The 25,426-nt window shown below is 45.8% G+C and overlaps 1 protein-coding gene across 1 annotated transcript in view; it reads left to right on the top strand.

Annotated features, from left to right (window-relative positions):
- The first annotated feature begins 11,994 nt into the window (after positions 1-11,994).
- Positions 11,995-25,426, top strand: part of LOC130298714 (zinc finger protein 260-like) — a 35,834-nt gene continuing 22,402 nt past the window's right edge. The window contains exons 1-6 of the mRNA XM_056551362.1: positions 11,995-12,517; positions 13,238-13,417; positions 15,023-15,149; positions 15,233-15,297; positions 15,464-15,650; positions 21,011-21,736. Coding sequence (XP_056407337.1) covers positions 12,440-12,517; positions 13,238-13,417; positions 15,023-15,149; positions 15,233-15,297; positions 15,464-15,650; positions 21,011-21,736 — 1,363 coding nt within the window. The 5' untranslated portion in view covers positions 11,995-12,439. The remainder of the gene's footprint in view (positions 12,518-13,237; positions 13,418-15,022; positions 15,150-15,232; positions 15,298-15,463; positions 15,651-21,010; positions 21,737-25,426) is intronic.

Raw genomic sequence — 25,426 nt, 5'->3', positions numbered from 1 at the left:
AGATCAGATTAGTGAGAGCTTCATAGGATCCTGCAAGCCCCGCTCCGAGGGCTGTGTGCGCGCTGCGGGGGTCGGCCACGCCCCCTCGTGATGTCACGCCCCCTTAATGCAAGTCTATGGGAAGTCTATGGCCATCACGCCCTCTTCATTGACTTGCATTGAGGGGCGTGGTGTGACGAAGGGGCGTGGCCGACCCCCAGAGCGCGCACACAGCATTTGTAACTAAATGGTGCTTTAAGAGTTTCCTAGCCAGAGGCAGAGTTTGAGACCTCCATAAAATGGGCAACACCAACTTATCTAAAGCAAAGTATTGGGATTTTGGTTGAGGTACCGGAGTTGCCCTATATACAGTGGGGAGAAGAAGTATCTGGTACATTGCCGATTTTGCAGATTTTCCTACTTACAAAGCATGTAGAGGTCTGTAATTTTTATCATATTTTCTATTCAACTGTGAGAGACTGAATCAAAAACAAAAAACAAGAAAATGACATTGTATGATTTTTTTAAAAATTACTTAAAATTTTATTGTTTGACATACGTATTTGATACATCAGAAAAGCATAACAATATTTGGTACAGAAACCTTTGTTCACAATTACAGAGATGAAACGTTTCGTGTAGTTCTTGACAGAGTATCTTGAATCAAGGGTGACCATGTCCACGGGATCGTGGAGAGGGAGAGGCATAAATCCTGTGCCTGATGGACCCAAAATTTATGATCCTCATTATGAAACATGTCTAAGACTTGCATGGGCGCAGGCAAGATGGTAAAGCCTGCTGTAACACTCACGTTTCAGAAGACAGGAACACCGGTGGATGTGGATCCGCTGGACCTGTGTGGCAGATGACTCTGACCGTACCAGGGAGTGGAGTCTAAGGTGCCACTGGTTTTCACCAGAGCCTGCCGCAAAGCGGGATGGACTTGCTGCAGCAGGAAGCACCCAGGTCGCTAGCCCTGGCACAGCTCGACCACACAGGCGGCTGAGGATATATGCGATGCACAGGAGGGATAAGACAGCTTGTAGTCAGGATAGCAGAAGGTCAGGGCAGGCGGCACAGTAGTGTAGTCTGGATGTAGCGGGAGGTCAGTAGGCAGGTGGCAGAGGAGCAGTCAGGTCACAGAGCAAAGGATCATATACACGGCAAGACAACTCTCAGGAATGCTTCCTCTCAGGCTCAAGGCAACAAAGATCTGTCAGAGAAGTGAGGAGGGTGGAAGAATTTATCAATGAGCCACAGGTGAATTACACTAATGAGCGCTCTGGCCCTTTAACCCCTTAACGACGCAGGACGTATATTTACGTTCTGCGCCGGCACCCACGATATGAAGCGGGGTCGCGCTGAGACCCCGCATTACATCGCGTCGGTCCCGGCGCTCATCAACGGCCGGGAGCCGCGGCTAATACCACACCGCCGATCACGGCAATGTACGGTATTAACCCTTTAGAAGCGGCGGTCAAAGCTGACCGCCGCTTCTAAAGTGAAAGTGAAACTATCCCGGCTAGTCAGTCGGGCTGTTCGGGACCGCCGCGGTGAAATCGCGGCGTCCCGAACAGCTTGCAGGACACCGGGAGGGCCCTTACCTGCCTCCTCGGTGTCCGATCGATGAATGACTGCTCCGTGCCCGAGATCCAGGCAGGAGCAGTCAAGCGCCGATAACGCTGATCACAGGCGTGTTAATACACGCCAGTGATCAGCATAGGAGATCAGTGTGTGCAGTGTTATAGGTCCCTATGGGACCTATAACACTGAAAAAAAAAAAAAGTAAAAAAAAAGTGTTAATAAAGGTCATTTAACCCCTTCCCTAATAAAAGTTTGAATCACCCCCCTTTTCCCATAAAAAAAATAAGTGTAAATAAAAAAAAAAAAATAAACATGTGGTATCGCCGCGTGCGTAAATGTCCGAACTATAAAAATATATCATTAATTAAACCGCACTGTCAATGGCGTACACGCAAAAAAATTCAAAAGTCCAAAAAAGCATATTTTTGGTCACTTTTTATACCATTAAAAAATGACTAAAAAGTGATCAAAACAAAAATCGTACCGATAAAAACTTCAGATCACGGCACAAAAAATAAGCCCTCAGAAGATGACATTTTTAAACGTATAAATTTTCCTGCATGTAGTTATGATTTTTTCCAGAAGTGCGACAAAAATCAAACCTATATAAGTAGGGTATCATTTTAACCGTATGGACCTACAGAATAATGATAAGGTGTCATTTTTACCGAAATATGCACTGCTTAGAAACGGAAGCCCCCAAAATTTACAAAATGGCGTTTTTCCTTCGATTTTGTCGCACAATGATTTTTTGTTCCGTTTCGCCGTGAATTTTTGGGTAAAATGACTAATGTCACTGCAAAGTAGAATTGGCGACGCAAAAAATAAACCATAATATGGATTTTTAGGTGGAAAATTGAAAGGGTTATGATTTTTAAAAGGTAAGGAGGAAAAAACGAAAGTGCAAAAACTGAAAAACCCCGAGTTCTTAAGGGGTTAAATCTTAAAGCTCCAGCGCGCGCGCCCTAGGGGACACGTGTGCTGGCCAGTGTGTGTGGCCGGAGCGCATAATGTAACACCTGCCATCAGGGAGCCTAACACCACCCAATAGTTTGTGTCTAGTCAACATGAGTCTGCTCATCCTAGGGGGACCATGATTTTAATCCATGAAATTGTAGGGTGTTACTAATGGTTTTCTTGGAGACTGTGGTCCCAGCTCTGACCAGGTCCTGCCGTGTAGTTCTGGGCTGATTCCTCACCTTCCTCATGATCATTGATGCCCCACGAGATGAGATCTTACATGGAGCCCCAGACTGAGGAAGATCTTGAACTTCTTCCATTTCCTAATAATTGCGCCAACAACAGTTGTTGCCTTCTCACCAAGCTGCTTGCCTATTGTCCCGTAGGTAGGCGCCATATATTTCGGCGGGGGGGGGGGGGGGGAAATGGGTGTCATATTCCGGGAGTGGGGGGGATGGCTTTCTCTTCTTCCGGCCAGCCTCCCCCTTCTGAACATCAAATTAACATAATTTTAGTTTTTATCAGGCAAAAGAACCGATAATCATTAAAAAATAAAAAATGAAAATACATTTTCGACCTGGTCTCATATTGTGGGTTTTATAAGGGAAAACCTGACTAGTTTTAAATTAGTTGTCTGCACCATGGCGCGCGCACACATCGTGCGCCAATAAAGTAGCATTTTAGGGACTAAATTTTAAGAGCAGAATTTCTGTACACTTCCCCCAAGTAGTTAGGAGAAACTATTACTAACAGGCTGGAGACCAGTCGTGTCCTCATCAACCAGATATAGGGTTAATGGTGGGATAGTATTAAAGGGATTATCCACCATTAGTGTTGAGCGCGAATATTCGAAATGCTAATTTTTACCGCAAATACCGGCACTTTGCAAATATTTCGAATATAGTGATACATATTTGTAATGACGAATATTCGGTTGTTTGTTTTTTGGAATATGCAAATATTGGCGAATATTGGCACTTCCAGTCAGAGGACACTGATCCCTCCCTTCTTTTAGATGAAAGATATAATCGCCCTATAGGAATTTCATTACGGATTTTCGAAAGGAAAAAAAAAAAAAAGGGAATAAACACAGCGAATATGCAAACATAGGAGGAATATCGGCCGTATATGCGCGAAATATCGCAAATTTGAATATGGCCCCTGCCGCTCATCACTATCCACCATAAGCAAAGGAGAAAGGGGGAAAAATGCGGTTTGGTAGAGGCGCTGCTTGTGTGACGTCAAGAATCGAGAGTACAGACCGGCACAGGATATCAATTGGTTTTATTTGGGTAAAGATGGACAACGCGTTTCGGCATACTTCTGAAGCCTTCCTCAGGTCCAATAAAATTGCATACTTCACTGGTGGAGCGTGTTGATATGGATCCTGTCTCTTGGTGGTGCCGGCGTGCAGTGGCACTGCACGCCGGCACCACCAAGAGACAGGATCCATATCGGCACGCTCCAACAGCACCACCAGCAATTTTATTGGACCTGAGGAAGGCATCAAAAGTATGCCGAAACGCGTTGTCCATCTTTACCCAAATAAAACCAATTGATATCCTGTGCCGGTCTGTACTCTCGATTCTTGACGTCACACAAGCAGCGCCTCTACCAAACCGCATTTTTCCCCTTTCTCCTTTGCATTATCTATACTGGTTCCCTTTTGGTTCAACCAGTGGCGGTCGTGAGTGCGGCAGCACATTTGCCTTCCCTATTTTTAACAGCAGAAGATGCTGTTGGTTCGTGGTCACCCTACAGTAAACCACCTTAAGGTCGGTATATCACTTGGGTGTGGTGGAGGGCACACACCTTTTTGATATACATTACAAGGGAGCGCCCCCTGCTTTGTCTTTTTGTCTCTCTTCCCGACTATCCACCATAAGGTGACATTAGTATTAACCTGCCAGACAGTAATGGACATGCCTAGGAAGGATCTGTACTTGTTTTGGTGCTAAATGGCTTTATTGTGAGATTACTATGATGCTGCTGCTATTATTTTGTGAAATGGCTATTTTCTGTTGGAGTTTCCTCCCTCCAACTACAAGTTCCAGTATCCCTTGTTTGTAAGTGTGAGATCACTTTTCTCCCTCCCACACATCAACCACCTCACCCATTGAAGCATACCTGAGACAATTCCACTCAGCACAGCTCAGCTACATGCACATTCCACATACACAGCTCTACTGTGTACACATACAGCTCAGCTACATGTACATTACACATATACAGCTCTACTGTGTACACACACAGCTCAGCTACATGCACATTCCACATACACAGCTCTACTGTGTACACATACAGCTCAGCTACATGTACATTACACATATACAGCTCTACTGTGTACACATATACAGCTCTACTGTGTACACATACAGCTCAGCTACATGTACATTACACATATACAGCTCTACTGTGTACACATACAGCTCAGCTACATGCACATTACACATATACAGCTCTACTGTGTACACATACAGCTCAGCTACATGCACATTACACATATACAGCTCTACTGTGTACACATACAGCTCAGCTACATGCACATTACACATATACAGCTCTACTGTGTACACATACAGCTCAGCTACATGTACATTACACATATACAGCTCTACTGTGTACACATACAGATCAGCTACATGTACATTACACATATACAGCTCTACTGTGTACACATACAGCTCAGCTACATGTACATTACACATATACAGCTCTACTGTGTACACATACAGCTCAGCTACATGTACATTACACATATACAGCTCAGCTACATGTACATTACACATATACAGCTCAGCTACATGTACATTACACATATACAGCTCAGCTACATGTACATTACACATATACAGCTCAGCTACATGTACATTACACATATACAGCTCTACTGTGTACACATACAGCTCAGCTACATGTACATTACACATATACAGCTCTACTGTGTACACATACAGCTCAGCTACATGCACATTCCACATACACAGCTCTACTGTGTACACATACAGCTCAGCTACATGCACATTACACATATACAGCTCTACTGTGTACACATACAGCTCAGCTACATGTACATTACACATATACAGCTCTATTGTGTACACATACAGCTCAGCTACATGTACATTACACATATACAGCACTACTGTGTACACATACAGCTCAGCTACATGTACATTACACATATACAGCACTACTGTGTACACATACAGCTCAGCTACACGTACATTACACATATACAGCTCTACTGTGTACACATACAGCTCAGCTACATGTACATTACACATATACAGCTCTACTGTGTACACATACAGCTCAGCTACATGCACATTACACATATACAGCTCTACTGTGTACACATACAGCTCAGCTACATGTACATTACACATATACAGCTCTACTGTGTACACATACAGCTCAGCTACATGCACATTACACATATACAGCTCTACTGTGTACACATACAGCTCAGCTACATGTACATTACACATATACAGCTCTACTGTGTACACATACAGCTCAGCTACATGTACATTACACATATACAGCTCTACTGTGTACACATACAGCTCAGCTACATGCACATTACACATATACAGCTCTACTGTGTACACATACAGCTCAGCTACATGTACATTACAGATATACAGCTCTACTGTGTACACATACAGCTCAGCTACATGTACATTACACATATACAGCTCTACTGTGTACATATACAGCTCAGCTACATGCACATTACACATATACAGCTCTACTGTGTATACATACAGCTCAGCTACATGTACATTACACATATACAGCTCTACTGTGTGCACATACAGCTCAGCTACATGTACATTACACATATACAGCTCTACTGTGTACATATACAGCTCAGCTACATGCACATTACACATATACAGCTCTACTGTGTACACATACAGCTCAGCTACATGCACATTACACATATACAGCTCTACTGTGTACACATACAGCTCAGCTACATGCACATTACACATATACAGCTCTACTGTGTACACATACAGCTCAGCTACATGTACATTACACATATACAGCTCTACTGTGTACACATACAGCTCAGCTACATGTACATTACACATATACAGCTCTACTGTGTACACATACAGCTCAGCTACATGCACATTACACACAGCTCTGCTGCAGACATATATAACACACACATACACAGCTCTGCACCACGCACATCACACACACACAGCTCTGCTGCATACACATAACTTCAGCTCATCCAGCAGCGATCACAACCAGCACAGCAGAGTCCTGCATACACTGAGCAGATGAGCCTAGAGCAGCAGCCCCTGATCATGTGACTCCTCCTCCTCCATGTGACTGATCACATGACGGTGACATCATCGCAGGTCCTGTAAGCACAGTCGGAGGTATGTGTGTTTTGGTCTTTTCGTGAATAGGTTTATAATCTGTCTATATAAGAAATAGTTTTGTTGCCCTTAGCGACCAATCACAGATCAGCTTTTATTTCTCATACTGTGCTGTGATTGGTCGCTATGTGGGAGGATTATATATCTGTCTTGTCATGATTAGAGAGTTTGTTGTGATGAGGACAGTGACACCTCTCCTCAGGATGGACCATAGATGATCTTAGCTCCTCATCCTCTCCTCAGGATGGACCATAGATGATCTCAGCTTCTCGGCCTCTCCTCAGGATGGACCATAGATGATCTTAGCTCCTCGGCCTCTCCTCAGGATGGACCATAGATGATCTTAGCTCCTCGGCCTCTCCTCAGGATGGACCATAGATGTTCTCAGCTCCTCGGCCTCTCCTCAGGATGGACCATAGATGATCTCAGCTCCTCAGCCTCTCCTCAGGATGGACCATAGATGATCTCAGCTCCTCGGCCTCTCCTCAGGATGGACCATAGATGATCTTAGCTCCTCGGCCTCTCCTCAGGATGGACTATAGATGATCTTAGCTCCTCGGCCTCTCCTCAGGATGGACCATAGATGATCTTAGCTCCTCATCCTCTCCTCAGGATGGACCATAGATGATCTCAGCTCCTCGGCCTCTCCTCAGGATGGACCATAGATGATCTTAGCTCCTCATCCTCTCCTCAGGATGGACCATAGATGATCTCAGCTCCTCGGCCTCTCCTCAGGATGGACCATAGATGATCTTAGCTCCTCGGCCTCTCCTCAGGATGGACCATAGATGATCTTAGCTCCTCGGCCTCTCCTCAGGATGGACCATAGATGATCTCAGCTCCTCGTCCTCTCCTCAGGATGCACCACAGATGATCTTAGCTTCTCGGCCTCTCCTCAGGATGGACCATAGATGATCTCAGCTCCTTGGCCTCTCCTCAGGATGGACCATGGATGATCTTAGCTCCTCGGCCTCTCCTCAGGATGGACCATAGATGATCTCAGCTCCTTGTCCTCTTCTCAGGATGCATCATAGATGATCTTAGCTCCTCGGCCTCTCCTCAGGATGGACCATAGATGTTCTCAGCTCCTCGGCCTCTCCTCAGGATGGACTATAGATGATCTCAGCTCCTCGGCCTCTCCTCAGGATGGACCATAGATGATCTTAGCTCCTCGGCCTCTCCTCAGGATGGACCATAGATGATCTCAGCTCCTTGTCCTCTCCTCAGGATGCACCATAGATGATCTCAGCTCCTCAGTCTCTCCTCAGGATGGACTATAGATGATCTTAGCTCCTCGGCCTCTCCTCAGGATGGACCATAGATGATCTTAGCTCCTCATCCTCTCCTCAGGATGGACCATAGATGATCTCAGCTCCTCGGCCTCTCCTCAGGATGGACCATAGATGATCTTAGCTCCTCATCCTCTCCTCAGGATGGACCATAGATGATCTTAGCTCCTCGGCCTCTCCTCAGGATGGACCATAGATGATCTTAGCTCCTCGGCCTCTCCTCAGGATGGACCATAGATGATCTCAGCTCCTCGTCCTCTCCTCAGGATGCACCACAGATGATCTTAGCTTCTCGGCCTCTCCTCAGGATGGACCATAGATGATCTCAGCTCCTTGGCCTCTCCTCAGGATGGACCATAGATGATCTTAGCTCCTCGGCCTCTCCTCAGGATGGACCATAGATGATCTTAGCTCCTCGGCCTCTCCTCAGGATGGACCATAGATGATCTCAGCTCCTCAGCCTCTCCTCAGGATGGACCATAGATGATCTCAGCTCCTCGGCCTCTCCTCAGGATGGACCATAGATGATCTTAGCTCCTCGGCCTCTACTCAGGATGGACTATAGATGATCTTAGCTCCTCGGCCTCTCCTCAGGATGGACCATAGATGATCTTAGCTCCTCATCCTCTCCTCAGGATGGACCATAGATGATCTCAGCTCCTCGGCCTCTCCTCAGGATGGACCATAGATGATCTTAGCTCCTCATCCTCTCCTCAGGATGGACCATAGATGATCTCAGCTCCTCGGCCTCTCCTCAGGATGGACCATAGATGATCTCAGCTCCTTGGCCTCTCCTCAGGATGGACCATGGATGATCTTAGCTCCTCGGCCTCTCCTCAGGATGGACCATAGATGATCTCAGCTCCTTGTCCTCTTCTCAGGATGCATCATAGATGATCTTAGCTCCTCGGCCTCTCCTCAGGATGGACCATAGATGTTCTCAGCTCCTCGGCCTCTCCTCAGGATGGACTATAGATGATCTCAGCTCCTCGGCCTCTCCTCAGGATGGACCATAGATGATCTTAGCTCCTCGGCCTCTCCTCAGGATGGACCATAGATGATCTCAGCTCCTTGTCCTCTCCTCAGGATGCACCATAGATGATCTCAGCTCCTCAGTCTCTCCTCAGGATGGACTATAGATGATCTTAGCTCCTCGGCCTCTCCTCAGGATGGACCATAGATGATCTTAGCTCCTCATCCTCTCCTCAGGATGGACCATAGATGATCTCAGCTCCTCGGCCTCTCCTCAGGATGGACCATAGATGATCTTAGCTCCTCATCCTCTCCTCAGGATGGACCATAGATGATCTTAGCTCCTCGGCCTCTCCTCAGGATGGACCATAGATGATCTTAGCTCCTCGGCCTCTCCTCAGGATGGACCATAGATGATCTCAGCTCCTCGTCCTCTCCTCAGGATGCACCACAGATGATCTTAGCTTCTCGGCCTCTCCTCAGGATGGACCATAGATGATCTCAGCTCCTTGGCCTCTCCTCAGGATGGACCATGGATGATCTTAGCTCCTCGGCCTCTCCTCAGGATGGACCATAGATGATCTCAGCTCCTTGTCCTCTTCTCAGGATGCATCATAGATGATCTTAGCTCCTCGGCCTCTCCTCAGGATGGACCATAGATGTTCTCAGCTCCTCGGCCTCTCCTCAGGATGGACTATAGATGATCTCAGCTCCTCGGCCTCTCCTCAGGATGGACCATAGATGATCTTAGCTCCTCGGCCTCTCCTCAGGATGGACCATAGATGATCTCAGCTCCTCGTCCTCTCCTCAGGATGCACCATAGATGATCTCAGCTCCTCAGCCTCTCCTCAGGATGGACCATAGATGATCTTAGCTCCTCATCCTCTCCTCAGGATGGACCATAGATGATCTTAGCTCCTCGGCCTCTCCTCAGGATGGACCATAGATGATCTTAGCTCCTCGTCCTCTCCTCAGGATGCACCACAGATGATCTTAGCTTCTCGGCCTCTCCTCAGGATGGACCATAGATGATCTCAGCTCCTTGGCCTCTCCTCAGGATGGACCATAGATGATCTTAGCTCCTCGGCCTCTCCTCAGGATGGACCATAGATGATCTTAGCTCCTCGGCCTCTCCTCAGGATGGACCATAGATGATCTCAGCTCCTCAGCCTCTCCTCAGGATGGACCATAGATGATCTCAGCTCCTCGGCCTCTCCTCAGGATGGACCATAGATGATCTTAGCTCCTCGGCCTCTACTCAGGATGGACTATAGATGATCTTAGCTCCTCGGCCTCTCCTCAGGATGGACCATAGATGATCTTAGCTCCTCATCCTCTCCTCAGGATGGACCATAGATGATCTCAGCTCCTCGGCCTCTCCTCAGGATGGACCATAGATGATCTTAGCTCCTCATCCTCTCCTCAGGATGGACCATAGATGATCTCAGCTCCTCGGCCTCTCCTCAGGATGGACCATAGATGATCTCAGCTCCTTGGCCTCTCCTCAGGATGGACCATGGATGATCTTAGCTCCTCGGCCTCTCCTCAGGATGGACCATAGATGATCTCAGCTCCTTGTCCTCTTCTCAGGATGCATCATAGATGATCTTAGCTCCTCGGCCTCTCCTCAGGATGGACCATAGATGTTCTCAGCTCCTCGGCCTCTCCTCAGGATGGACTATAGATGATCTCAGCTCCTCGGCCTCTCCTCAGGATGGACCATAGATGATCTTAGCTCCTCGGCCTCTCCTCAGGATGGACCATAGATGATCTCAGCTCCTTGTCCTCTCCTCAGGATGCACCATAGATGATCTCAGCTCCTCAGTCTCTCCTCAGGATGGACTATAGATGATCTTAGCTCCTCGGCCTCTCCTCAGGATGGACCATAGATGATCTTAGCTCCTCATCCTCTCCTCAGGATGGACCATAGATGATCTCAGCTCCTCGGCCTCTCCTCAGGATGGACCATAGATGATCTTAGCTCCTCATCCTCTCCTCAGGATGGACCATAGATGATCTTAGCTCCTCGGCCTCTCCTCAGGATGGACCATAGATGATCTTAGCTCCTCGGCCTCTCCTCAGGATGGACCATAGATGATCTCAGCTCCTCGTCCTCTCCTCAGGATGCACCACAGATGATCTTAGCTTCTCGGCCTCTCCTCAGGATGGACCATAGATGATCTCAGCTCCTTGGCCTCTCCTCAGGATGGACCATGGATGATCTTAGCTCCTCGGCCTCTCCTCAGGATGGACCATAGATGATCTCAGCTCCTTGTCCTCTTCTCAGGATGCATCATAGATGATCTTAGCTCCTCGGCCTCTCCTCAGGATGGACCATAGATGTTCTCAGCTCCTCGGCCTCTCCTCAGGATGGACTATAGATGATCTCAGCTCCTCGGCCTCTCCTCAGGATGGACCATAGATGATCTTAGCTCCTCGGCCTCTCCTCAGGATGGACCATAGATGATCTCAGCTCCTCGTCCTCTCCTCAGGATGCACCATAGATGATCTCAGCTCCTCAGCCTCTCCTCAGGATGGACCATAGATGATCTTAGCTCCTCATCCTCTCCTCAGGATGGACCATAGATGATCTTAGCTCCTCGGCCTCTCCTCAGGATGGACCATAGATGATCTTAGCTCCTCGGCCTCTCCTCAGGATGGACCATAGATGATCTCAGCTCCTCTGCCTCTCCTCAGGATGGACCATAGATGATCTCAGCTCCTCGGCCTCTCCTCAGGATGGGCCATAGATGATCTTAGCTCCTTGGCCTCTCCTCAGGATGGACCATGGATGATCTTAGCTCCTCGGCCTCTCCTCAGGATGGACCATAGATGCTCTTCAGCCTCCTCTTTTTTTGCCTGGGTATGTCGTACACCTGGCAGCGGCTGTGCAGTGTCTGGGAGCCTCGTTTCATTCCAGGGTATTTCCTCTAGTATTGCCTGTGAAGTGGTAACAAGCAGCTTTCCTTCACTTTCTGTAATTGTTCAGTCGCTGTTTTGCTCAGTTGACATGCGCCATCCTATGGAATACAGCGTGCACTTCACCAGATATATAGAAGACTCTATAGTGCAAGCTCTTACTGTCATGAGCAATCATTGGGTTGCTTATGCTGATCTATGATATGCTGTTGCCTGAGGAAGACATCAGCATAATCACTTCTATTTTCTCTTCTCCCCTTCAGGTTTCTCCAATCCAGGATGCTCTGCTGATATCTTCTATATAAGAGAATTCTCCTGGATGACCCATCAACCATGGAGAGAGACAGGAACAAGATGGCCAACAGGATCATAAACCTCACCCTACAGATACTCTTCCGGCTTACTGGAGAGGTGAGGGATTCTGGGAGTGATGTCACATGACCTCATTCTTATGTATGTAATAACAGATGGATATGACTGGAGAGGTGAGGGATTCTGGGAGTGATGTCACATGACCTCATTCTTATCTATGTAATAACAGATGGATATGACTGGAGAGGTGAGGGATTCTGGGAGTGATGTCACATGACCTCATTCTTATCTATGTAATAACAGATGGATATGAATGGAGAGGTGAGGGATTCTGGGAGTGATGTCACATGACCTCATTCTTATCTATGTAATAACAGATGGATATGACTGGAGAGGTGAGGGATTCTGGGAGTGATGTCACATGACCTCATTCTTATCTATGTAATAACAGATGGATATGAATGGAGAGGTGAGGGATTCTGGGAGTGATGTCACATGACCTCATTCTTATCTATGTAATAACAGATGGATATGACTGGAGAGGTGAGGGATTCTGGGAGTGATGTCACATGACCTCATTCTTATCTATGTAATAACAGATGGATATGACTGGATAGGTGAGGGATTCTGGGAGTGATGTCACATGACCTCATTCTTATCTATGTAATAACAGATGGATATGACTGGAGAGGTGAGGGATTCTGGGAGTGATGTCACATGACCTCATTCTTATCTATGTAATAACAGATGGATATGACCGGAGGGGTGAGGGATTCTGGGAATGTATGTAGTGATATTAATGTGTCTCTCCATACACAGGATTACACAGTAGTGAAGAAGTCCTCTAGTGGGCGCTGTCGGGCCCCTGTGTGTGAAGGATGGGGAAGAACCCTGAGCCCAATCCCGGGGCCCCCACCTCACTCCCTGATACATGAGGAAATGGATGAACAGAAGATCCTAGAACTCATCTACAAGATGATGGAGCTGCTGACTGGAGAGGTGACCCTGCTGGGACATTATACAGTAATGGAGGGGTCTGGTGATGACTGGAGAGGTTACACTGCTGGGACATTATACAGTAATGGAGGGGTCTGGTGATGACTGGAGAGGTGACACTGCTGGGACATTATACAGTAATGGAGGGGTCTGGTGATGACTGGAGAGGTGACACTGCTGGGACATTATACAGTAATGGAGGGGTCTGGTGATGACTGGAGAGGTGACATTGCTGGGATATTATACAGTAATGGAGGGGTCTGGTGATGACTGGAGAGGTGACCCTGCTGGGACATTATACAGTAATGGTGGGGTCTGGTGATGACTGGAGAGGTGACACTGCTGGGACATTATACAGTAATGGAGGGGTCTGGTGATGACTGGAGAGGTGACACTGCTGGGACATTATACAGTAATGGAGGGGTCTGGTGATGACTGGAGAGGTGACACTGCTGGGAATGCTGGGACATTATACAGTAATGGAGGGGTCTGGTGATGACTGGAGAGGTGACAATGCTGGGACGTTATACAGTAATGAAGGGGTCTGGTGATGACTGGAGAGGTGACACTGCTGGGACATTATACAGTAATGGAGGGGTCTGGTGATGACTGGAGAGGTGACACTGCTGGGACATTATACAGTAATGGAGGGGTCTGGTGATGACTGGAGAGGTGACACTGCTGGGACATTATACAGTAATGGTGGGGTCTGGTGATGACTGGAGAGGTGACCCTGCTGGGACATTATACAGTAATGGAGGGGGGTCTGGTGATGAATGGAGAGGTGACACTGCTGGGAATGCTGGGACATTATACAGTAATGGAGGAGTCTGGTGATGACTGGAGAGGTGACACTGCTGGGACATTATACAGTAATGGAGGGGTCTGGTGATGACTGGAGAGGTGACACTGCTGGGACATTATACAGTAATGGAGGGGTCTGGTGATGACTGGAGAGGTGACACTGCTGGGATATTATACAGTAATGGAGGGGTCTGGTGATGACTGGAGAGGTGACACTGCTGGGACATTATACAGTAATGGAGGGGTCTGGTGATGACTGGAGAGGTGACACTGCTGGGACATTATACAGTAATGGAGGGGTCTGGTGATGACTGGAGAGGTGACACTGCTGGGACATTATACAGTAATGGAGGGGTCTGGTGATGACTGGAGAGGTGACACTGCTGGGACATTATACAGTAATGGAGGGTTCTGGTGATGACTGGAGAGGTGACACTGCTGGGACATTGTACAGTAATGGAGGGGTCTGGTGATGACTGGAGAGGTGACACTGCTGGGAATGCTGGGACATTATACAGTAATTGAGGGGTCTGGTGATGACTGGAGAGGTGACACTGCTGGGACATTATACAGTAATGGAGGGGTCTGGTGATGACTGGAGAGGTGACACTGCTGGGACATTATACAGTAATGGAGGGGTCTGGTGATGACTGGAGAGGTGACACTGCTGGGAATGCTGGGACATTATACAGTAATGGAGGGGTCTGGTGATGACTGGAGAGGTGACACTGCTGGGAATGCTGGGACATTATACAGTAACACCTCTGGAGGGGTCGGGGTGATGACTGTATCATTATGTGTCAGGTTCCTATAAGGTGTCAGGACGTGGCGGTCTATTTCTCCATGGAGGAGTGGGAGTATATAGAAGGACACAAGGATCAGTACAAGGATCAGGTGATGATGGAGGATCAGCAGCCCCTCACATCACCAGGTAATAGACATGACTATATACACACATCCTCTCATTATTTGTATGTAAAGAATGAATTCAGTCTCTGTATGTGTTCCCTACAGTCAGATCCAGTAAGAGAACAGCACCAGAGAGGTGTCCCCGTCCTCTTCTTCCACAGGATGATCAGGTAGATGGAGATATTCCCTATGATCTGTAGAAGGGCTGTGAAGCTCTTGTGGTCAGTCCCCTCACCCTCCATGACTCCTCATCTCCTGCTCATCTATAACATCCCATGTGACTTCTCCTACTGTCTGATGACTTTTACTATATTTCTTTCACATCTTATGAATCAGGGAGAAGATTGGAACAATATTAATGCTGCAGAGACAGATGTGAGCGGTGATGAGCAGTATAAGGAGGACATTCCTACAGGGAGAGATCTGATCTTTATTAATACTACAGACATAAAGGAAGAAGAAGGGACAGATGTGAAGGGTGATGAGCAGTATAAGGAGGACATTCCTACAGGTGACTTTCCAGGTGAGTTGTTACCACTAAATGTACTTTTTTCTGTCTCTTTCCCAATTAAGTCAATATAAAAATACCTCATCAAGGTGGTTGTTGTATAGTTTAGATTTTATCCCTCAGAAAGCATAATCGATACTCACATGTAGAGATGAACGAACTTACAGTAAATTCGATTCGTCACGAACTTCTCAGCTCGGCGGTTGCTGACTTTTCCTGCATAGTTACATAGTTACATAGTTAGTACGGTCGAAAAAAGACATATGTCCATCAAGTTCAACCAGGGAATTAAGGGGTAGGGGTGTGGCGCGATATTGGGGAAGGGATGGGATTTTATATTTCTTCATAAGCATTAATGTTATTATGTTCCAGGAATGTATCTAATCCTGTTTTAAAGCTGTTAATTGTTCCTGCTGTGACCAGTTCCTGAGGTAGACCGTTCCATAAGTTCACAGTTCTCATGGTAAAGAAGGCGTGTCGCCCCTTGAGACTAAACTTTTTCTTCTCCAGACGGAGGGAGTGCCCCCTCGTCCTTTGGGGGGGTTTAACCTGGAACAGTTTTTCTCCATATTTTTTGTATGGGCCATTTATATACTTATATACGTTTATCATATCCCCCCTTAAACGTCTCTTCTCAAGACTAAACAATTGTAACTCCTTTAATCGCTCCTCATAGCTAAGATGTTCCATGCCCCATATTAGTTTAGTCGCGCGTCTCTGCACCCTTTCCAACTCCGCAGTGTCCCTTTTATGAACAGGCGACCAAAACTGAACAGCATATTCCAGGTGAGGCCGTACCAATGCTTTATAAAGGGGGAGTATTATGTCCCTGTCCCTTGAGTCCATGCCTCTTTTGATACATGACAATATCCTGCCGGCTTTGGAAGCAGCTGCCTGACATTGTGCTATTCTGTAGTCTGTGATCTACAAGTACACCCAGATCCTCCTCTACCAGTGACTCTGCCAGTTTAATCCCCCCTAAGACATACGACGCATGCAGGTTATTAGTATACACAGCCCCCCTCTATATACACAGCCCCCCTCTATATACACAGCCCCCCTCTATATACACAGCCCCCCTAAGACATACGATGCATGCAGGTTATTAGTACCCAGATGCATAACTTTACATTTATCCACATTGAACCTCATTTGCCAAGTGGATGCCCAGACACTTAGTCTATCCAAGTCATCTTGTAACTTATGCACATCCTCTATAGACTGTACTGTGCTACAAAGCTTGGTGTCATCTGCAAAGATAGAAACAGAGCTGTTAATACCATCCTCTATATATACACAGCCCCCCTCTATATACACAGCCCCCCTCTATATACAGAGCTGTTAATACCATCCTCTATATCATTGATAAATAAATTAAACAACAGCGGGCCCAGTACTGAACCTTGGGGTACACCACTAATAACCGGGGACCAATCAGAGTATGAATCATTGACCACCACTCTCTGGGTACGATCCATGAGCCAGTGCTCAATCCAGTTACAAACTAAAATTTCCAAACCCAAAGACCTTAACTTACCTGTCAGACGTCTATGAGGGACAGTATCAAACGCTTTAGCAAAATCCAGAAACACTATATCCACAGCCATTCCTCTATATACACAGCCCCCCCCTCTATATACACAGCCCCCCCCCCTCTATATACACAGCCCCCCTCTATATACACAGCCATTCCTCTGTCAAGGCTTCTACTCACCTCTTCATAAAAGCAAATTAGATTGGTTTGACAACTTCTATCCTTAGTAAACCCATGCTGGCTATCACTTATAATACTATTATCCCCTATGTATTCCTGTATGTAATCCCTTATAAGTCCTTCAAACAATTTACCCACAATGCACGTCAGACTTACCGGTCTATAATTGCCTGGCGAAGACCTAGAGCCCTTTTTGAAGATTAGCACCACATTCGCCTTGCGCCAGTCCCTTGGCACAATGCCAGACACCAGAGAATCTCTAAATATCATGAACAGGGGTACAGATATTACTGAACTTACCTCTCTAAGAACTCTTGGGTGTAGTCCATCCGGCCCTGGAGATTTGCTTACATTTATATCACTTAACTTACCTTGTACCATCTCTACATTAAGCCAGTTCAGTACATTACATGATGTGTTACCAGCACTGACCTGTACATGATGTGTTACCAGCACTGACCTGGCCAATGTCAGCTCCTTCTTCCATAGTATATACAGAACTAAAGAACCCATTCAGTAGCTCCGCCTTCTCTTTATCACCTGTGACAACCTCCCCATTATCATTATTAAGGGGTCCTACATGCTCTGTCCTTGGTTTTTTTGCATTTATATATCTAAAAAAATATTTAGGATTAGTTTTGCTTTCTTTGGCCACCTGTCTCTCATTTTGAATTTTTGCTGTTTTTATTACATTTTTACAGATTTTATTAAGCTCCTTGTACTGTTTAAATGTTATCGCTGACCCCTCAGATTTGAATTTTTTGAAGGCTATTTTTTTGTTGTTTATTGCTCTTTTAACATCATGTGTCAGCCATGTAGGATTTAGTTTTAATCGTTTATATTTGTTCCCCTTTGGTATATATTTAGCTCTATAGTTCTTTAGAGTTGATTTAAAGTTGTCCCATTTACCTTCTGTATCAGTATTTGACAACACCTCCCCCAGTCTATGTCCTGTAGTGCAGCCCTCAGCCCAGGGAAATTTGCCTTTTTAAAGTTATATGTTTTTGCCTTCCCCGCCTGTCTTTGTTTTCTGCATAAATTAGTTCAGCTTTCCGGTGCTCCGGTGGGCTGGAAAAGGTGGATACAGTCTTAAGAAAGAGTCTCCTAGGACTGTATCCAACTTTTCCAGCCCACGGGAGCACCTGAAAGCTGAACTAATTTATGCAGGAAAAGTCAGCAACCGCCGAGCCAAGAAGTTTGTGACGAATCGAATTTACTGTAAGTTCACTCATCTCTACTCACATGTATAATTTATGCTAGATGAGCATTGGTACATATTGTCGAGAGCAGGGACTCCTGTCAAAATTCCTCTTTTCGTCATTTTCTGTCGTGGCCTACTCTATGGGGCTATGAAATCTAAGTATGAAACAGGAGGCATGTACTGTATGATTCCTTCTCAGTGAACATTGACTCATGAACCTAATAAAAGGGTTGTCTAGTTATAGACAACTTAAAGGGGTACTCCGCTGCTACACATCTTATCCCCCATCCAAAGGATAGGGGAAAAGATGTCTGATAGCGGGGGTTGCCGATCTCCCGCAGTACTCGGCATTCTAAACAAATGCTGGGTTCCTGTGGCAGTGGTTGTGACGTCACAGCCGCGCCCCCTCCATTCACGTCTATGGGAGGGGGGCTTGTCTGCCGACATGCCCCCTCCCATAGACATGAATGGAGGAGGCGTGACATCGTGATCACAGCCTCCGGTTCCAAGCGTTTTTAACAAAATGTCTGGAACGCTGGAGCATTGGAGTACCCCTTTAACCCCTATACACAAGATAGGGGATAAGCGTTTGATCGCGGGGGTCCAATCCTCAGAAGGGGACCCCAGCTTTCTTAGAGCAGAGCTGCAGAAGGCACGTGTTTAATTCATTTTTATGGGAGCGCCTAAGAGAGCCGAGTGCTGTACTATGTATGTAGTGTGCGCTTTCTGCAGCATGCGCTCCTCTCAGAGAGCCGAGGTTCTGTTCTGGAGATTGTTGGGGGTACCAGTGGCCGGACCACCAGCAATCAGGCCATTCAGCGATACCATATCCACTTTTACTAGACCACCCCTTTAGGATTATAAAAAAAAACTCTAAAACTCAAGGATCTACTGGATGTCGTATATCTGGATTTTTCCAAAGCATTTGATACGGTGCCACAGAAAAGGTTGGTGCATAAAATGAGAAGGATGGGGCTGGGGGAGAATGTGTGCAAGTGGGTAAGTAACTGGCTCAGTGATATGAAACAGAGGGTGGTTATTAATGGTACTTATTCTGATTGGGTGACTGTTACTAGTGGGGTACCACAGGGGTCAGTCTTGGTTCCTGTCCTATTTAATATATTTATTAATGACCTTGTAGAGGGGTTGAATAGTAAAGTAGCAATCTTTGCAGATGATACTAAACTCTGTAAAGCGGTAAACACTATAGAGGACAGTGCACTGTGTATAGTAGATAACACTATAGAGGACAGTGCACTGTTACAAATGGATCTGGATAGGTTGGAGTCTTGGGCTAGGAAGTGGCAGATGAGGTTCAACACTGATAAATGTAAGGTAATGCACATGGGGAGGAAAAATCCGGGCTGGGATTATGTATTAAATGGGAGCGAGCACACTTGGGAAGACGGACATGGAAAAGGACTTAGGAGTCTTAGTTAATGGTAAACTTAGCTGTGGTGACCAGTGTCGGGCAGCTGCTGCCAAGGCAAATAAAATCATGGGGTGCATCAATAGGGGCATAGATGCCCACGACAAGGAAATAATTCTACCGCTGTACAAATCACTAGTCAGACCACACATAGAATACTGTGTACAGTACTGATCAGACCACACATAGAATACTGTGTACAGTACTGGTCAGATCACACATGGAATACTGTGTACAGTACTGGTCAGACCACACATAGAATACTGTGTACAGTACTGGTCAGACCACACATAGAATACTGTGTACAGTACTGGGCACCAGTGTACAAGAAAGATATAGTGGAGCTGGAGAGGGTTCAAAGACGGGCAACCAGAGTAATACGGGGAATGGGAGGACTACAGTACCCAGAAAGATTATCAGAATTAGGGTTATTTAGTTTAGAAAAAAGAAGGCTTAGGGGAGACCGAATAACTATGTATAAATATATCAGGGACAGTACAGAGATCTCTCCATGATCTATTTATACCCAGGACTGTATATATAACAAGGGGGCATCCTCTACGTCTAGAGGAAAGAAGGTTTCTACACCAGCACAGATGGGGGTTCTTTACTGTAAGAGCAGTGAGACTGTGGAATTCTCTCCCGGAGGAGGTGGTCATGGGGAACTCTGTAAAAGAATTTAAAAAGGGGTCTGGATGCATTTTTGGAGAATAATAACATTACAGGTCATGTATACTAAATTTATAGGGACAGAACGTTGATCCAGGGATTTATTCTGATGCCATATTTGGAGTAGGGAAGGAATTTTTACCTCTAGTATGAGGGTTTTTTGCCTTCCTCTGGATCAACTCAGTAGGGACTCATTAGGGTTATAGGTTGAACTTGATGGACTCTGCTCTTTTTTCAAACTTATGAACTATGTTACCGCTCCTGCTGTTAGATTGTGAATTACTAGAATTTTTCTACATGCTTTTCCTTGTATCAATTTTCAAAATGATTAAAAAAACATTTGACATAATACATTTTGGCAGATGTCTGTATCAGGACCTCAGAGGAAAGTTATATATCTTCAGATTTTATAGCAGATGATGGCCTTACACAAAACACATATGAAGAAGATTCCATTGTCTCGGATATACCCTCAGCCCTTCACAGCCAAGATCTGTCATCTTTGAACAAGATCCTACCTTCTGGTTCTTCACATTGTGTAAAGCAAAATAAAGGCCCCAGAAGGGGTGTTGAACGTCAATTAGTAGAGAAATCGTATTCATGTTTAGAATGTGGGAAATGTTTTAGTGTTAAATCACATTTTGTTGAACATCAAAGAACTCACACAGGGGAGAAGCCATTTTCATGTTCAGAATGTGGAAAATGTTTTACTGGGAGATCGGATCTTGCTAAACATCGGAGATTTCACACAGGGGAGAAGCCCTTTTCATGTTCGGAGTGTGGGAAATGTTTTACTTTGAAATCAGATCTTGTCAGACATCGAAGAACTCACACAGGAGAGAAGCCGTTTTCATGTTCAGAATGTGGAAAAAGTTGTTCTCAGAAATCAGATCTTGTTAAACACCAGAGAACTCACACAGGAGAGAAGCCATTTTCATGTACAGAATGCGGGAAATGTTATACCGTTAAATCCCATCTTGTTGAACATCAAAGAATTCACACAGGAGCAAAGCCATTTTCATGCCCTCAGTGTGGGAAATGTTTCAGTCGAAGATCAAATCTTGTTGTACATGAGAGGAGTCACACAGGTGGGAAGCTAATTCCGTGTCCTGAATGTGGAAAATGTTTTAGTCACAAATCGCATCTACAAAATATTAATGAAGTCACACAGGAAGGTAGCCATTTTCTTATGTTTTAGGAAATAGTGGAAGAGAAAAATATAAAAGTTCCAGTCAAAGTAAAGTCACAATATACAGTAAAAGATCTGCAGTTACCATTAAATATCTATTATCCAAAAAGCAAATAGAATTCAGATGACACATTTATATATCGGCCATGTCTGTGAATGTCACATTAATATAAAAAACTTGTTAATTTAAAAATAAACATTTATGGAGACATTTATCATCGTTGCTTTGGTAAGAAAGTTCTGTTGGCATTTTTTTTGCTTTAGTTTTGCTTATGTATGACACATTTATCATACTATCACAGAAGGGGGGTTGACAAATTTGGCTCACATAGGCAAAAACCATTAAATCACTTTTGAATACCATTTTTTTAGCATACATAAGCAAAAAACAATAAATGATTTCAGAACAACACTTTGCAGCTTTGAAAAAAATGTGCAATATATACCGTATTTATCGGGGTATACCACGCACCGGCCTATAACACGCACCCTCATTTTACCAAGGATATTTGGGTAAAAAAAGTTTTTTACCCAAATATCCATGATAAAATGAGGGTGCGTGTGTGCGCGTGTATACCCCGATACACCCCCAGGAAAGGCAGGGGGAGAGAGGCCGTCGCTGCCCGCTTCTCTCCCGCTGCCTTTCCTGGGGTCTAGAGCGCTGCTGTCGGCCCTTTTCACCCCCTGGTTATCGGCGCCGCTGCCCGTTCTGTCCCCCTGACTATCGGTGCCGGCGCCGATAGCCAGGGGGAGAGAAGCGGCGCCGACAGCCAGGGGGAGAGAAGGGGCAGCGGCACCCATTGCCGGCGCCGCTGCCCCGTTGCCTCCCCCCATCCCCGGTGGCATAATTACCTGAGTCGGGTCCGCGCTGCTCCAGGCCTGAGTCGGGTCCGCGCTGCTCGGGTCCGCGCTGCTCCGCTGCTCCAGGCCTCAGTCGTTGCTATGCGCTGAACGGCGCGGCGCATGACGTCAGAGCACCGCGCCGTGCATAGCAACGACGCTGGGGGACCAGCGTCGTTTCTATGCACGGCGCGGCGCTCTGACGTCATGCGCCGCGCCGTTCAGCGCATAGCAACGACGGAGGCCTGGAGCAGCAGAGCAGCGCGGACCCAACTCAGGTAATTATGCCACCGGGGATGGGGGGAGGCAACGGGGCAGCGGCGCCGGCAATGGGTGCCGCTGCCCCTTCTCTCCTCCTGGCTGTCGGCGCCGCTTCTCTCCCCCTGGCTATCGGCGCCGGCACGGATAGTCAGGGGGACAGAACGGACAGCGGCGCCGATAACCAGGGGGTGAAAAGGGCCGACAGCAGCGCTCTAGACCCCAGGAAAGGCAGGGGGAGAGAAGCGGGCAGCGACGGCCTCTCTCCCCCTGCCTTTCCTGGGGGGGTATCGGCGTATAACATGCACACAGACTTTAGGCTAAAAATTTTAGCCTAAAAAGTGCGTGTTATACGCTGATAAATACGGTATATATTAAAAAAACGTAATGTAAACACACACACACATATATATGTTTACATTAAAAAAAAAATCTTTTTTCCCCCTAAATGTACTTACTCTGTGTACTTTTTTTTTTTTACTTCTCATTTCAGATCCGTGGATCCTGTTGATTACTTTATAGTACAGTGACCAGCGTTTTTTTTATTTTTCTTTTATATATTTTTTTGTTTAATGGTAGTAAAATGGTTAACGAGAGCTTTTGGGGGAGTGTTTTCTTGGAATACATTTTTTTTAAACATGTTTTTTTTAATTTTATTAACTTGACAGGCTAAATTGTGGAAGCTGTCTTATAGACGGAATCCATTACTAAGCCGGGATTAGCGTTCACCCCAAAAACAGCGAGAGCTAACCCCCAATTAAACCCACCGCCAGGTGCTGGGAAGAGCCGGTACCAACAGGCCTGGAGCATCAGAAATGGCGCTCCTGGTCCTAAGCGGTAACAGGCTGGCGTTATTTAGGCTGGGGAGGGCCAGTAACAATGGTCCTCGTCCACCCTGGTAACATCAGGCTGTTGCTGCTTGGTTGGTATTTGGCTGAGAATAAAAATAAGGGGAACCCTATGCTTTTTTGCATAAACATATAAAAAAAAAAATAAATAAAATAAAGCATAAGATTCCCCCTATTTTTATTCTCAACTAAATACCAACCAAGCAGCAACAGACTGACGTTACCAGGGTAGGCGAGAATCATTGTTACCGCCTAGAACCAGGAGCGCCATTAGGTACCGGGGTAATAATTGGTGGTTAGCATTAGATGTTTTTGGGGTAACGCTAAGCCCCGGCTTGATAATGGACTCTGTCTATAAGACAACTTCCACTACTAAGCCTGTCAAGTAAATGTAAATAAAAAATAAAAAAACACGTTTAAAAAAAAAAAAAATGTATTCCAAAAAAACAATCCCCCACAAGCCCACGTTAACCATTTTAGTAACATTAAACAAAGAAAAAATGCTGGTCATCGACGTAGTCCACAGGATACAAGGAAATGAGAAGAAAGAAAAAAAAAAAAACACGAAAATAGGTTAATACATTTATTGTTACCTGCTCACACATCTCCCGTGCTGCACGACTACAACTCCCAGCATACCCTTACAGTAAGGACATGATGGGAGTTGTAGTTATGCGGTGCGGGCGAGTGAAAAGCCTGTCACCTGCCCCCGCTGCAGGACTACAACTCCCAGTATGCTCTTACAGTGAGGGCATGCTGGGAGTTGTAGTCGTGTAGCGCGGCAGGTGACAAGCAAGCCAGGGAAGCGGGCAGTAATGCACTCAGTTGGCTGTCCGGGTATGCTGGGAGTTTGAGTTTTGCAACAGCTGGAGGAACCCTGGTTGGGAAACACTGGGTTAAACAGTATCTTAACTGCAGGTTCATCATAGATTCCTAAACTCAAGCCAATGGACCGTTCCAAATACTTTGGGTAATCCTGGGGTAACCCAAAGTATTTGGGTTCTTTTAGTGTTTTCAACTTGTTTCTCCTTGTATATTTTTTCATGTGCATTTATGTATAATAAAATATTTTGTACTTTTTGAATGTGATTGATACTTTTTGAATATGATGCCACTATTTGTTTGGTGTGTTTTTTTTTTTTTTTTTGCAAATGAGGTATTTGCTTGTTCTTAGGTCTAATGTTATGGTTTAAATACCTCTTGATAGCACCCAGGTATTTTGAATACCCACTTTTAGCTGAGACCCCCCCCCCCTCCATTTGTTATATGAATGGACCGTTCCATCGTGTAATTAAAGGGGTACTCCTGTGAAAAACAAAAAAATTTTTATATCAACTGGCTCCAGAAAGTTAAACAGAGTTGTAAATTACTTTAATATAAAAAAATTATCCTTCCAGTACTTATCAGCTGCTGTATGTTCCACAGGAAGTTAAGTTGTTCCTTTCTGTCTGACCACAGTGCTCTCTGCTGACACTCTTTTTTTATTATAAAAGTACAAAACTTATACAAAAACACAAAACAAGCTTAACCAGCTATAACATAAATAAGAAATACACTGGTCCAAAGAACAAAAACAAAACCCTGCCTAACCGGCCAGCCCAGCTTTACAAAAACCTAAAATATGCCAACCCACCTAACCGAAC

The sequence above is a fragment of the Hyla sarda genome, chromosome 1 (genome assembly GCF_029499605.1).
Source record: "Hyla sarda isolate aHylSar1 chromosome 1, aHylSar1.hap1, whole genome shotgun sequence".
Taxonomy (NCBI): Eukaryota; Metazoa; Chordata; class Amphibia; order Anura; family Hylidae; genus Hyla; species Hyla sarda.
Note: the sequence above shows the minus strand (reverse complement) of the source record. Positions and strands in the feature narration are given on the sequence as shown.